Here is a 16361-nt window from a genome sequence, read left to right on the forward strand (position 1 = left end):
AATTATTTTGGGATTCAGATAGAGCATGCCATTTTAAGCAACTTTCTAATTTACTCCTATTATCAATTTTTCTTCGTTCTCTTGCTATCTTTATATGAAAAAGAAGGCATCTAAGCTTTTTTCTTGGTTCAGAACTCTGGACAGCAGTTTTTGATTGGTGGATGAATTTATCCACCAATCACCAAGGACAACCTAGGTTGTTCACCAAAAATGGGCCGGCATCTAATCTTACATTCTTGCATTTCAAATAAAGATACCAAGAGAATAAAGAACATTTGATAATAGGAGTAAATTAGAAAGTTGCTTAAAATTGTATGCTCTATCTGAATCACAAAAGAAAAAAAATTGGGTTCAGTGTCCCTCTAAGGATTCTATCCCTTTTCAGGATCCTAAGAAAATTGGCAATTTCCAAATACACAAATAAAGATTTACCTTTTTAAGAAACAAACAATCAAAAGCCAATTTGTGTCACCCTCAACATGATTAAGATAGACTTTAAAACTGCATGTTCTATCTGAATAATGAAAGTTTAATTTTGACTTTACTGTCCTTTAAACAGCACTAATGGGAACCAGCTGCTCATTTCTGGCAACAAGAATATTCCTCTTGTTGTTGGCTTACCTGGTGTGTTCAGCTAGCTCCCAGTAGTGCATCATCGCTCCTTCAACAAAGGATACCAACAGAATGAAGTACATTTTATAAAGAAAAAAAATGAAAAGTGGTTTAAATTATATTCTCTATCTGAATCATGAAAGAAAAAAAATGGCTTTCAGGTTCATTTAAAGTGAAGGTAAAGTTACCTTGACGCTGATCCACAATACATGAACACAATTTCTGAATATTTGGTGGAATATTAGATAAAGACACTCGCATTTCATCATCAAGCATTTTTAAGCTTCCACTTCCTATCCATATATCAAGAGCAGGAGCAGCAATGCACTACTGGGAGCTAGCTGCAAAAAAAACCACACTGACTTCTGCTCAGCGTTTAAGCTGCTACCCTCAGAGCTCGGTGAGTCCGATTGACTACTGCCCATGCTGCAAACACACTGCTGTCCCACTCACTGACTACACATGCAGTCACGAGCCAATTAAGGAGACTACACATGCAGTCAGGAGCCAATGTGCCGCCAAAGCCGCCAATGGGAATAGTTTCAGTGCCCACTGAGCTGCGCCAATAGGTTAAGATGATCTATGACCCACTAGGTATCAATGACGTGTCAACTCATTCTATTGGCTCATCCAATGAGCCAATCGGATTGAACTTCAATCCAATTGGCTGATTCCATCAGCCAATCGGATTTTTCCTACCTTAATTCCGATTGGCTGATAGAATCCTATCAGCCAATCGGAATTCGAGGGACGCCATCTTGGATGACGTCCCTTAAAGGAACCCTCATTCGTCGTTAGTCCGTCGGGGAAGGTGGATGTTCCGCGGCGGCGGTCTGAAGATGGAGCCGGAAGAAAGAAGATAGAAGATGCCGCTTGGAGGAAGACTTCGCCCGGATGGAGGACCTCTTCTTTGCCGCTTGGATCAAGACTTTGCCTGGATGGAGGACCACATTGCCCGGATTGGATGAAGAATTCGGCTCGGCTGGGTGAAGACGGCTCAAGGTAGGAAGATCTTCAGGGGGTTAGTGTTAGTTTTTTTTAAGGGGGGATTGGGTGGGTTAGAGTAGGGGTATGTGGGTGGTGGGTTTTAATGTTGGGGGGGTTGTATTTTTATTTACAGGTAAAAGAGCTGATTAGTTTGGGGCAATGCCCCGCAAAAAGCCCTTTTAAGGGCTGGTAAAAGAGCTGATTACTTTGTAATTTAGAATAGGGTAGGGAATTTTTTTGGGGGGGGCTTTATTATTTTATTAGGGGGCTTAGATTATGTGTAATTAGTTTAAACTTCTTGTAATATTTTTTTATTTTCTGTAATTTAGTGTTTCTTTTTTTTTTGTATTATAGATTAGTTTATTTAATTGTATTTTATTTTAGATAATTGTAGTTAATTTATTTAATTAATTTAATGATAGTGTAGTGTTAGGTTTAATTGTAAGTTAGGTTAGGATTTATTTTACAGGTAATTTTGTAATTTTTTTAACTAGGTAGCTATTAAATAGTTAATAACTATTTAATAACTATTGTACCTAGTTAAAATAATTACAAAGTTGCCTGTAAAATAAATATAAACCCTAAAATAGATACAATGTAATTATTATTTATATTGTAGCTATATTAGGGTTTATTTTATAGGTAAGTATTTCATTTTAAATAGGATTAATTTATTTAATTATGGGAATATTATTTTGTTTTATTTAAATGATATTTATGTTAGGGAGGTGTTAGGGTTAGACTTAGGTTTAGGGGTTAATAACTTTATTTTAGTAGCGGCGACTTTGGGGGCAGGAGATTAGGGGTTAATAATTGTAGGTAGGTGTCGGCGATGTTAGGGAGGGCAGATTAGGGGTTAATAAAATGTATTATAGTGTTTGCGAGGCGGGAGAGCGGCGGTTTAGGGGTTAATACATTTATTATAGTGGCGGCGATGTCCGGTCAGCAGATTAGGGGTTAATAAGTGTAGGTAGGTGGCGGCGAGGTTGGGGGGGGGCAGATTAGGGGGTAATAAATATAATATAGGTGTCTGCGATGTTAGGGACAGCAGATTAGGGGTTCATAGGGATAATGTAGGTGGCGGCGGTGTCCGGTCGGCAGATTAGGGGTTAAATAATTTTAGTATAGTGTTTGCGATGTGGGGGGGCCTCGGTTAAGGGGTTAATAGGTAGTTTATGGGTGTTAGTGTACATTGTAGCACTGTAGTTAAGAGCTTTATGTTCCGGCGTTAGTCCATAAAGCTCTTAACTACTGACTTTTTTTTGCGGTTGGAGTCTTGGAGGTAGAGGCTCTACCGCTCACTTTCTCCAAGACTCGTAAAACCAGCGTTAGGCAAATCCCATAGAAAAGATAGGATACGCAATTGACGTAAGGGGATTTGCGGTAGCCTCGAGTGGCGGAAAAAAAATTGAGCGGTGAGCCTGTACCTGTCAGACTCGTAATACCAGCGTTAGGTAAAAAGCAGCGTTAGGACCCCCTAACGCTGCTTTTTAAAGCTAACGCAGAACTCGTAATCTAGCCGATTGTATTTCCTTTGATTAGCCCAGAAACTGGCATTCCCTTTGCTTTGCCAAGGAAAGGCATTTACTTTGTATAAAACACAGAAGCTAGCATTACCTTTACTTTGCCCAGGAGCGACATTTCCTTCGTTTAGCTCAGAAGTGTGTGCTAAAGTCCATAGCCCTGAAGTGGGTCTTTCAGTATTTGGCTCGTCTGTCTGAACTTGCACATGAACTTCAGCTATACTGGTTTGTACAATTTTCTTCTGTTAACTCTTGATTGTACCTGTTTCCCAGTATAAACTACAGGACATTAATTGTAATTTACCTGTGTAACTTTCTCCTAATAAACAGGACTGTTGTATTTGAGTCTCTAGTCTATTGCTATGCAATCTGTCCAGTTCCAAGCTAACTGTGCTATTGAGCTCCCTCCTGATAAAGTGGCCAGAATTATGACACATTGGTAGGAAAGTGTTCAGAGGAAATAACTTCTAAAGAGGTTTCAGAGACAGAAGGTTCCATGATTAGTAAAGACTACAAAAAACAACCATAAAGCTATATCCCCCTAAAAAGAGCTCTTGAAACAAGGGAAACACGTCCCCCTCCAAGCAAAAGACATAAAACAGCAAGGCCACATAGCACTAAACCGACACTAAAAAGGAGAAATAACACATCGGAGAACAGAACATACTATATAACTTGACAGTGTGCTCAAAACAGAAAGGTAACAGGAGCGTAAATGACGTGATTAAATAGACTAAAGCGTGCTAAAAAATACAATGTTCGCTATCCTGACTAGAAGACATGCACAGAAGAGTTGAAGTGCGCAAACTCAATCAGCCGACGTGCGGTAACGTGACAAAGAATATGCACGCAAAAATTTAAAGGGGAATAGAACCTTGTAATTAAAAAAGGAGCCATACTAAATAAATACATATTAAATACTGTCCCCATGCAACAAAATACAATAGAGTCCAAACTATCTAGCTCAATTGGCTAAATGAGTGCCCCTAAATAAAAAAATGCACTTACCCATGGGCACACAACTACTGGACATCTTCTAACTGGGATCCAGTAGATAGCCAAACCAGTGCTGAAACATAACAGCAGAGGATATGGAATAGGAGTATACCGACGACCCAACAGGAGTCTAGATAGCTGCCAGTAAGTAAGATAGTAGACACCACTGGGAGGGGGGAGGGTTAGAGAGCAGTTTTGGAGGGATTAGGGAGGATAAGGGGGATCTACACTTCAGAAAAAAATTAGTATAATGTATTTATAAAAAAACAAAAAAACATTAAAACTTAATACTGGCAGACTGTCTGTCAGTCTGAAGAAAACTGACTACCAGTATTGCGCTAATTTGGAGCTAAATGGCTAGTAGGACAATGTATCAGAGTAAATGTGTATATATTATTACAATCATCAAGCAAAAGTTACAAAATATCAGCTTTACTCATAAAAATATAAAAACATGTTATAACAGGATGCATTTTTTTAAAACTAAAAATAGCATAGTATTAAAATGGATAAACTTTCAATATAGTATAAAAACTTGCAGCTTACGGTACAGAAAAAAAGCAAAGAGCAAAAGTCTTTCGTGAATGAAAGTCTCTGAGAATCCGAAGTGCGCTAGAAATAAACAGAGACAGCGTCCTTTGAAAACAGTATAGACGTGCAAAAATAAGGTGTATATTAATTACTTACACCATAGATGGTCTTTCTCTGCTTCGTATACACAGAAAAAAACAAAGCCAGAGCCAACAGCTGATAGCTGTAATCAGCAGAGTTTGGAACAAACATCAATCTCGTTTTCACAACGGCTCTTCCTGGGCCTTTTACAAAACCTCCGTCTGGTGATATCGTAAGTCAACGTGATACACCCAATATTCAGATGCTACGGAAGCCCTCCGTAGCTTATAATAGAGCAAAGCATTTCAACTTTTACTAAGTCTTTGTCAAGCTCTGATGTCCGGGATTAATTCCCCTGCTTATATTAGGCTCTATAAGGTAGTATACCTCCAAATAATAAATTACTCAAAATTTAAGATGGAATCTTACGCAGGAGGACAATGTATATGAAACCTAAATAGTAGGTATTACAATTTGTCAATTTGTAGATATTATCGTGGATATTCTTATAAAAAAATATTAAAATTAATAGTTAATAATAGAAATCAATAAACATCTCTAGAAAGTATAAATATAGAGAGTCCCATATAAGAGTAAGAAATGATCTGGACTACAGTAAAAGTTGAAACTCGTTGCTCTATTATGAGCTACGGAGGGCTTCCGTAGCATCTGAATATCGGGTGTATCACGTGGACTTACGATATCGCCAGACGGAATTTTAAAAGTGTGGTGCGCAGTTGCAATTAGTGGCCTTCTAATTTCCAAAAGCAAATTTCAAAGCCATGGATGTCTATTTCTAAACAAACGGGACCCCAGAGAATATTTTACAACCATTTATCTTGTGACTGCAGTAGTGGTGTGTAAATAATTTCAGTGAGAAACCCAAAATTTGTGAAAAAAAGTTAGCAATTTTTTTAATATCATTGCTTTTGGTGGCAAAACGGTGGTCTGAAATATACCAAAATGGGCCTAGATCAAAATCTTGGGTATATTAAAAACACATACATAATAATAGTGACAATTCTACATTATTTTGGGCAAGTTATTCCCTGAAATTCCCAGTAGCAAAGGGGTTAAACTTAAATATTTGAAGAATTACTGAACAGATCTCTTTTTTGGCACTATAACCCCTAAAACAGAACTCTAAAAATCCACAAAGGCATCTTAAAATCTTCTCCCTGATGTAATGTCCTATTGCCATTCTGCCTTTAATCCACAAACTGTCCACTAGGCATGTGCATTCAGGAGGTTTCTAATGCCTCTAAATGCGAAGGCGGCGGCCACTCGCACCATTAGTCTCTTTTTGTAGACAGATTTTTCATGTGAAAATGCAATGCACTAAAATCTGTGCAAATCCAGATCTTAGTGTGTTACACTTTCACAAGAAGAAATCCGACTCCGAAAGGAGCTGAATGTGGCGAGCGGCCGCCTTCCAAAACCTTTGAATGTACATGCCTACTGTCCACCATATGTGCAGATTACAGCACCCAGCACTGCTTTCTTAATGATACCTGGGCAGTAAAATGTCATTGGCATGAACAAACTAATCAACTATTCTGTGTGCTTCAGGCAATCATGAAGTTAAGACTGATTAGTTCATTATGTCCAATTATATATTCCAGCTCTCACATTTCCAAATGTTTCAGTTCAGCAATATTTGCTATAGCTTTGTCAAAAAAAGATTCTGTTGGTTATGAGTTAAGCAACATTTAAAAATCTGAATTACCAGACAGAGTTTTAAAAACTATCTTCTTTCTAGGATTAATCATTCATTTAAAAAAAAAAATAAAAAAAAAATAAGGTTTAACATCAACTACATCAAACACATCACATTCGAACACTTGCGGTCACAACTCATTTCCTCCACATTTTCAAATTATAAACTTTAGAAGAAAAAAAAAAGTTGAAGATAAGCATTTCTTATGTTCAAGGCCTTTATCAAAAGACAGTTCTGATTTAAAATCCTGTTTTTCCCCAGTACGGTACAGTTAATTCAATACATACCAGAAGCCCACAAATGATGTTATGACTGGGATATATTCAGAAACCAGCAAGAAAACTAATTAGCAAATTACATTAAAAAATGCTTCTAAGCTTATTGCAGGCTCATTATGAGGAAACATGGCCTGTTATGTTTGTCAAGACTGTAACATATTCTACTGATAATACTAAGTCTAAAAGGTACCTATGGTTATGCCATCCTTTCTTTAAAATATTTTTTATTTCAATATAAAATTGAATTTTGATGTATGATATTTATGTAATAACGATTCATTACCCATAGCACCTATAATGTTGTATAAAGACATACACAAAATATACACAATTCAGATAGAAGTATTTTATTATGCACAATAACAGTATGTCTGAAATCTACGTAACATGGCGGCACCCACCAGAATTCTTACAGACAATGGTCCCCAGTAAGCACACCCAAGAATACCCAGCTGAAAGGAGCAAAGTTTTGCTCCATTTCTGAAGCATTTCACTTTTGAGATAACCTGTAATAGAGGTTCCAAGTCCTGTTCACCTGCAGGATGTACAAAACTAGAAGTAGGTGAGGGGTCAGTACCGCCTATAAACATGTAATTAGGGGTGTGGTCAGTTTTGTCCAATCCCCTCAGGAAAGAGTAAGCATTGGTGACAGGAACATATGCTAAACCAAACAGACCTATCTACAGCGATGTTCATGGACTGCTGAGCGTCAATGAAGAAAATTACAAAACCATGTGGATTTCCTGCATTATAAATGTATCCTAAGATCATACAACTCTGCCCTCAGTCTGGCTAAACAAGTCTATTTCTCCTACCTTGTGTCAACTCACACATCCAACCCCAGGAGGCCGTTTTCAGCCATTAACCCTCTCCTACGTTCGCCTGCACCTATGCTTGTCACATAAAAAAAAAAAAATTGAAACAATTGGACATCTCTCCCTCACAGCCCTCAAAAACAGCCCTCCTAACCAACCCGTCTACCCACCCTTCTATTAACAAAACTCTGTTACAGAAGGAAAGTAAGAGAGGAAGAAATCTTCATACTCCTACCTTCAACTCATCTCACAACCTGTCCTCTTGACCCTAATTGGTGAGTGCTGCTGCTTTCTTTGGACTGTCTAATCTCTTTAACGAGTCATTTAACACTGGCATATTTCTTAAAACATTGAAGCATGTGTCAATCATACTAATCCTAAAAAGGCCCTTGCTTAATTTCTCCACCCCTTCTAACTATCGACCAGTCTCCATACTTCCCTTTGCCTCCAAATTATTGGAACAACTAGTCTATAATCATGTAACTCAATTTCTTTCAACTAACTCCTTACTTGATCCCCTACAATCTGGTTTCCGCCCTAAACACTCAAGAAAAACCGCTTTTACAGTAACAAATTATCTGCTATCAGCTAAAGCAAAGGGACACTACTCCTTACTAATCCTTCTGGATCTGCTACTTTCGACACAGTTGACTATGCTCTCCTCTTACAAATCCTACATTCTTTTGGCATCTGAGACACAGCCCTCTCCTATCTCTCAAACTGCTCATTCACAATGTCCTGTCGAGTTAGCACACGAGCGATAAGTGTTAGGTTTTTTCTTCTACGCTATTCATTGAAGTCTATGGGACGAATGTAGTAGCGTGGTTGCGATATAAGTTATCTTGCGTCGAGTTTCACTTGCGTGCAAAACTTTTACTTTCAACTTGCAATACGCACACTAAACTACATGCTCAAAAATATTACTTCTAGCAAAGTTTACACTTGAGCAGGATCGCTAAATAACACGCCACTTGTAATCTAGCCCTCTGTTTTTCCTCTCCTGATATCTGTCCCACTTTACCATATTAACAACTGTCTCTTGAAAATGTTCTCTTTGATGTCCTCTCACTACCTCCAACTCAAGAAGCAGCTCAGTTTTACACAGATTATTTCCCCCTCTCTGAGACATCCAACACCTGGCATTTATCTTACAGTTGGAGACTCTATTCTCAACACCGCACCCCTACTACTGTCTACTGTCTTGGGGTCACACTTGACTCTGAAATCACATTCATTCCACATATAAAAGCGCTCATCAAATCCTGCCGTGTACACCAGAATCTGTCTGACCTTTCCTTATTACAAAAGAACTGCAAGCAAATTAATTAATTCCCTTATTTTGTCATGCATTAACTACTGCAATCTACTTCTAAATAACCTTCCAAAACAGCACCTCCCCCCCTCCAATCTATTATGAATGTTTCAGCTAGACTCATCCACCTAAGTCGTTGATCTACATAAGCTGCTCCGCCCTGCCAGTCTCTACACTGGCTCCCTATACACTTTAAAATACAATTTCAAGTTTTAATCCTAACCTATAAAGCACTCAACAGCTTCACTCCCAACTACATTTCCTCACTCATTTTTTTAATACTCTTCGACAGGTCCATTTGATCCACATCTGATCTACGTCTCTCCACTCCTATTTTATCTACGTCCCTCTCTCACATCAAAGACTTCTTACTGCTCCTGTCTTCTGGAACGCTCTACCCTGCTCCATCAGACTGTCTCCAACCTTGTATAATTTCAGACGTTCTTTGAAAACCCACCTATTCATAGAGGCTTACCATCTCTCCTCTAATTTTATCCTACCCAAAATAAATATTGAACTGCCTTGACTCACTGCTGCAACTACAATCCATTTGGCAAGCTACCCCATACCTTATGTCAATGCACCCTTAACCTGCAGACTGTAAGCTCTTGGAGCAGGGCCCTCCTCTTCCAGTACTAGATTTGTTTAGTCTGTAATGTTTTGTATCTTATCACAAATGTTTGTCATTGTATACCCCTATCTTTGTACCCAACGCTTCGGAATTGTGCGGTGCTGTACAAATAAACGATAATAATAATAATAATGTCAAGTAACGGTAAGATCACACTAACCTTTTTCTTAGGCTGACAGGCATTAGAAATACTTTTACTTTCAAGGGGCCGAAATAGAAATTCTTCAGCAAATCTAGAATTCTTCAAAATGGCAGATAAGTCCTCATCTATTTCAGTGACAGTGCCTTCCTAAAAGCATAAAAGAGAGAGTGAAGAAACATACGAATTGCTAAAGATATCATCCTATTTTCTCACTTCAAATTTAGTATGGGCATCAAGCAAATTATAGTGGCTAATATTTCTTAAGTATGATGATAATTAGTCCATAGGGATCCATAATATGTGGAATATAATTCCCGCCACTAGGAGGAGGCCAAGAACCCACACATCCCTCCCATCTCTCCTCACTTTTGTTTCTGGCCTCCCAGGAGTGAGGTGAAGATAGAGGTGCTCCAGCTACCTGCTTAAGGGCTAATTTATGGTAGCTAAGACTAATGTGAGACCCATTATCCTTGGGACAGATCATTCAGAAAAGAAGAGATTTTTGCACGCTGATTGATAAAGGGACACAGGAATACCATGTTGTGTGCGCAGTATCTTCCTATGGGATTTCATTTATAACTACCCACAGGTGTCATGTCCCGTAGTTTACTTCTGTGGGAATAACAAATTGCTTTTTCAGATCCTCTGCTGTACCTGTACAAGCACTGTATGGGCTCTCTACTGGAAACAGCAACAAACAGGCTGGTAAGCTGAGTGGAAGGATGCTTCAGTCAGGTAAGTGGTTACAGCACTTATACAGCCCATTGGCTATAAGTAGGTACTTGTTTTGTCAAGTATAGCATAGCTGGGGGACCTAGCTTACCTACCTGCAGACACTTTGAAAGACAATTCAGTAAAGGGTCTGATCCTTTCTTAGGGGGGACACTGAGAGGCCCGAGACTTTTTGCAACCTTTATTTTCCTTTTTCCATAATTTTTAAAATCAGGTGTACAGCAGTCAGCAGTCCTCTCAGAAACACAGCGATTTGGGATACAACAGGAAGGAAATTTGTGTGAGGGGTAATTTGCCGTTTTTCTTTTTACAGTTTTAGTGTATTTTATATTTTAAACTATTTTTAGGTCTCAGATCGTCAAGTAGCTTCATCCCCTCCATTGGCACCCATTTCCAGTTATCTGCCTCTGGGCAAGTTAGGAAGTTGTTCAACCTAAAAACTTCTTTGCTGAAATGTTTCCTTGTCCCTGCCTTCAAAAGATCATTTTTCTGAGAGGGTGAGTCCATATAAGTCCTTATCCATATAAGAGCTGCTGGAAGGGTGGGTATGCTCTGTTTAGCTTTTCATAGCTTTTGTGAATTTTCACTATTTCCCTCATTGTTCTCTCTCATTAATTTGTGTTTCAGGTGTTTAAAAGTGTGGCTTATAGCAGTAGAAATTTTCTGCTAATCATTTTCAATATAACATTTAGTGTTTTCAACATTCACATTATTATAATTGAACAGTTTGCTAATTGTATGGAGTCTCCCCTGTACTAATGTCTGAACCATAAGGGAGATCTACAGATCATACCTCTGTGCAGGACCTCTGTTTACTTTGTTTGTCTGGTCAATCAGCTATATAATAGTTGTGCACCTCACATTTTACATACTAATCAGTCACCAGCCATTATCTCTGCTAGGGGTCTCTGTCCTGCTCCTCTATATGTTAGACAGGGAACCACCACTGAATTTACCCCTGAATTTAAAAGCAATTTACACAAGGCTATGGCTGAATATTTGGTGGTTATCCCCAATCTATGTGGTAGATATACAAGTTTATTCTCCTCATGTTCAGATTCCTCCAATTTAGCAAAATTCTGATTTGCTGCCTCTGAGGAGGAAAATATATCTATGTATACTACAGTGTTCACAATGTATAATTGTATTCCTATTGTATATGCTGTAGTGCTAACTATGGAGAAACGTACGGATAAACATATCATATTGCAGATTCCTTGAGCATGGAAATGCATAATTTATGTCCTTAGCACCCTAGGATTATTATTGTGCATGGTTTAAACCTGTCATTAGCATTACTTTACAGAACTTACTAGTTACATTTACCATATTTGCTAATTATAGGTACTTATTGTACACTGTATAGGCTCTGTATAAACAGAATATGCTAATTACATGTACCTTGCTGTATGGTCAGAACATGCTAATTTTACGTACCTTATCTGCTACTTACTAGTCCCTTAGGGTAGATTCTGTATAGACAGAACATGTTAATCCATGTACTTTACTACATTCAGGTAACTGTTGTACAAAGTATGGTCCTGTCTTGACAGAACATGCTAATTGATGTTCTTTATTCGCTAATCACATGCACTTTATTATATGCATAATCTGTGAACAGAATCACAAAACAAGGGCACCCATAGTGTAACACTGATATGACACAATCCTCAAATAAGCGTGTGTGGAATTGTACTCAAAAGTGTGGCAGCACCCAATTGTGCTAAGTGTGGCAGACTGGGAGCTCACAGTGTCCCAGCTCACTGGTCTCCGGTGTAAGTATTGTGCTCCCAATACCTTCAGATGCAAATAACTGCTCCAGTTCTCAGTGCATAGTTAAAACATAGGTTTATGAAAACATAGATAAAAGTATAGGGTAGAATTATAACCTAATATACCATAAAAACAGAAAGCAACGCGTTTCTTACCTCTCCTGGCTGTTTCCTCAGGCTTCTGTTCACTCATTGAAAGAACTGGCTTTTAAACAAATAATCACCTATCAGAGACATTGGAAATATGCAAACCCATAAAAACAGGTGCACTTCATCTTGTGCTAATGATTTCTCCATATGGTTGATTCCCTAAACATTGTAGCCATTCAGCTGTCAGTTTTACAACACTCGATAGATATATACCAAAATATTGTGAAGGTAAGTGAAGGTAAACATTAGTGAATTAAAGCCCATTTTTAAAAAAATACTATTAAAAAGAGGGTCACTCTCATTCATCAAAGTTTACAAAGCAGCCGTTTTGTTAAAAAAATTACCTTTTTTTCTTTTCACTGCTACAGCAGCTTCCCCCACCTAAAGATCCTCTATTCACACGTGAGCAATGACTAATCCTGCTTCCTCCAATCACAGCATGGCCTCAGGCAATGACTACCCTGGGGGGGAAGCTGTGATTGGAAGAAGCAGGATTAGTCATTGCTGACGTGTGAATAGAGGATCTCTAGGTGGGGGAAGCTGCTGTAGCAGTGAAAAAAAGAAAAAAAAAAAGGTAATTTATTTTAACAAAACGGCTGCTTTGTAAACTTTGATGAACGAAAGTGCCCCTGTTTTTAATAGTATTTTTAAAAAATGGACTTTCATTCACCAAAGTTTACCTTCACTTTAATATACAAAAAAACAATGCATATATCAGCAAAAAAACACAAAAACAAAAAAAAACTGTTTTTATATCACATCCATAACATTACAAAGTACAAATCTTTAATTCCTCAGTACATGTATCATGGCAACCCTTTCGTGTTTGAAATAACTCTTATTATATCTTACCTTTTCAAGTTCATATTTTAAAAGGGAATCTATCAGAAGTAAGATAGCTTTACCTACTAATTGAGATCCGATCGTATGATCGTGTCTGCGATACTCTGAATGCTAACTTCCACATTCGTATACTGTGACGTCATCTGAGGGATCTTAATGGGAATTTCCCCTGTGCGGCCAATCTATCCACTTTGTTAACTCGGTAAGGGGTATCATTGGATGGTCATGATAACAGTCTCCCAAATATACTTTCAAATTCAATGGGCAATATTTATAAATGAACGTAGTTAATTTTAAACTCTCAAATGTATTATTACATCTATACTTATGTTGCTATACTTCATGTCGTGTGTGAGAGAACATTAAAAATGTATGTTTGATAACTGGACGTAAATCAGGGAGTGAATACCTACATTTACCTACTGACATGTGATGATGTGTAAATAACGAAAAAAGACGAAATTATATGAACAAATAAGACTACAAATAAACATAAATTATGCTTACCAGATATTTTCATTTCCTTCTGTACAAGGAGAGTCCAAGGCATCATTCCTTACTGTTGGGAAAAATTGTACCTGGCCACCAGGAGGAGGCAAAGACACCCCGGCCAAAGGCTTAAATACCTCTCCCACTTCCCCTATCCCCAGTCATTCTGCCGAGGGAACAAGGAACAGTAGTAGAAATATCAGGGTATAAAAGGTGCCAGAAGAAAATTATTATTTAGGGGGCCGCCCATCGGAGAATACAGGCGGGGGCTGTGGACTCTCCTTGTACAGAAGGAAATGAAATTATCTGGTAAGCATAATTTATGTTTTCCTTCTTAATACAAGGAGAGTCCACAGCATCATTCCTTACTGTTGGGAAACTTATACCCAAGCTCTAGTGGACACTGAATTATAACGGGAGGGACAAGAGAGGCGGACCCTAATCTGAGGGCACCATAGCCTGCAAAGCCCTTCTCCCGAAGGCTGCTTCAGCTGAAGCAAAAACATCCAACTTGTAAAATTAAGAAAAAGTGTGTAAGGAGGACCAAGTGGCTGCCTTACAAATCTGCTCCATAGAGGCCTCATTCTTAAAGGCCCAAGAGGAAGCGCTGTGACGAAAGGCAAAGAATGACTAGGGGATAGGGGAAGTGGGAGAGGTATTTAAGACTTTGGCTGGGGTGTCTTTGCCCCCTCCTGGTGGCCAGGTTCAGTACTTCCCAACAGTAAGGAATGATGCTGTGGACTCTTCTTGTATTAAGAAGGAAATAAAGATAATAAGATATAAAGATAATTGCCAGATGCACATATGTGTTGGGTCTACTGTTTGGTTCATCACTGTGACTGTGTTTGAGCTGTCCCTGGATTATGTGTAGCTGTCGGGAGGAGGTGAGCTGACACACCTTTATACTGCCAGCCTGTGTCTACTAGCACATAAGGGTGCTCTATGGAAATGTGAGTACCCTGTGTTTGACATTTTCTATCTGATTTGTCTATTTGGTGGCTGATACACACATGAGGCGCCTCTCATTTGCTAGATGCTGATATAATGGAATGTAGTGGTGTATAATATTCTGAAAAAAATCATCCTAGTGGTTATCTAAAATATATGTGTATGCTTACCCTATTGGTTGAGCTTACATGTGAAAAATTGATTTCTAATATTGAGATAAGGTGAACTAATATGTGAATGAGTTAATACCTTGGCCGTAATGTCTTTTTACCACTTGATTGTCCCTTTGATTTGTATGTTAGACATCATTCCTCCATAATGGTGCTAGATTGATTTGTTGCCATTTATAGATGCAAAAGGTGATTTTGCGCCCCCTTAAGTTGAGACATGTTTGTGTCATCAACAGTTTGGGTGTCTTTTCTGACCATTATAAGCAATGTGGATTTGATATAACATTTCATGTACTTTATTTATATAATTTGATGTACTTTATGTACGTAGTATAGATTCTGTATAAACAGAACGTACTAAAATTTAATGAAGTCTATTTGCTAATTATAGGTTGATTTTTGTAGGCAGTATAGATTCTGTATTGTCAGAACATGCTTATTATATGTACCTTGGATGCTAAACACATGTATTGTATTAGAACATATGCCAGTTATATCAGACATGTATATTTTTAGGTACATTAATACACTCCATGTTTTTAATATATGCATCATCATGCATTGCTAGTCTTCATACACATTATCAAATTAAATGTATTTCAGGTACATTGATTATTATATTTCAATCTATCCAGAGAGGTAGCGCAAAGTATACATAACCTCTCTCGAATACAATACTGTACAGAGACTAGGTTTCCCATTGTGTGTGCATGTATGTATATCTGTCTGTCTGTATCTATCTCAATAGATACCTAGCTTTACAAGTGGAGGATCTAGAGTTTGAATCCAACTGTGAATGATGTTTCCTCCATTTACAGCTAGTTTTTATATTTATGTTTAACATCTTTTTTTCCAACGCAGAAGGGGCCTGGTGCAATATTTCATAGGCATCTAACCTTTGTCCTACTTTAATTTATTTTAGCCTACTTGACAAACGTTTAAGGTAAGCTTCAAAGTACAAGCAGCTTTTCATGGGTTTTTGTTACAATTTACTGTAAGAGGTATAACTTTTCTTTTCCGCATCTTCATATATGCATATTTTGCCCTTTTTCCTTTGGCTACTATGTCCACATTAGCCCAGTCTTCTGGGTCGTGGCGATGTCTGGGGGTCTTTAAGGGCTCAAGGACTAGGTCTCATCTGGAGTTAAGGTTACCTATAAACATATGGAACTCAATTTGGCCCTTTCTCAAGAAGAAGAAGTGTTTCTGCAGTCCTCTGGCAATGCAAGAACTGTCCCAGATTATGTCCTGGGCAGAAAGAACCAATGCGTCCTGTCAGTGTGGGAAGTGGATTCTCTCTGCCTTTAGTCTGTTTATTCAGGAGTGTAGTCTCTCCTCCAGGAGATCTTCAGTCACTTAGTTGCCAAATGGGGCCAGCCGGTTGTACCTCTGATGGCTTATGTTTTGCAGCACAAACTGCCAGCTTCTTGTGCCAGATTTAGGGATCCACAGGTTAAAAAGATTGAGCCTTAGTGTGTCCATGTAAATTTTCCCTAACTTATAGTTTCCTTCTTTTGTCCTTCTTCCAAGAATTATTGTAGAATCAAATAGGAGTCTGCATCAGTGATCCTGATAACTCAAGATTTGGAAGGTATTCTTCAAATGATGTTCTTCCAGTGGGCTATCCTGGTA

At 38.3% G+C, this 16361-nt stretch overlaps 1 protein-coding gene across 2 annotated transcripts in view; it reads right to left on the bottom strand.

Moving 5' to 3' along the window:
• LOC128640116 (arsenite methyltransferase) overlaps nt 1-16361 on the bottom strand; it is a 159448-nt gene that overhangs the window by 23635 nt on the left and 119452 nt on the right. For both annotated transcript variants that reach the window (XM_053692461.1, XM_053692462.1), the window contains exon 10: nt 9644-9772. In XM_053692461.1, coding sequence (XP_053548436.1) covers nt 9644-9772 — 129 coding nt within the window. The remainder of the gene's footprint in view (nt 1-9643; nt 9773-16361) is intronic.

The sequence above is a fragment of the Bombina bombina genome, chromosome 9 (assembly GCF_027579735.1).
Source record: "Bombina bombina isolate aBomBom1 chromosome 9, aBomBom1.pri, whole genome shotgun sequence".
In the NCBI taxonomy this organism is placed as follows: domain Eukaryota; kingdom Metazoa; phylum Chordata; class Amphibia; order Anura; family Bombinatoridae; genus Bombina; species Bombina bombina.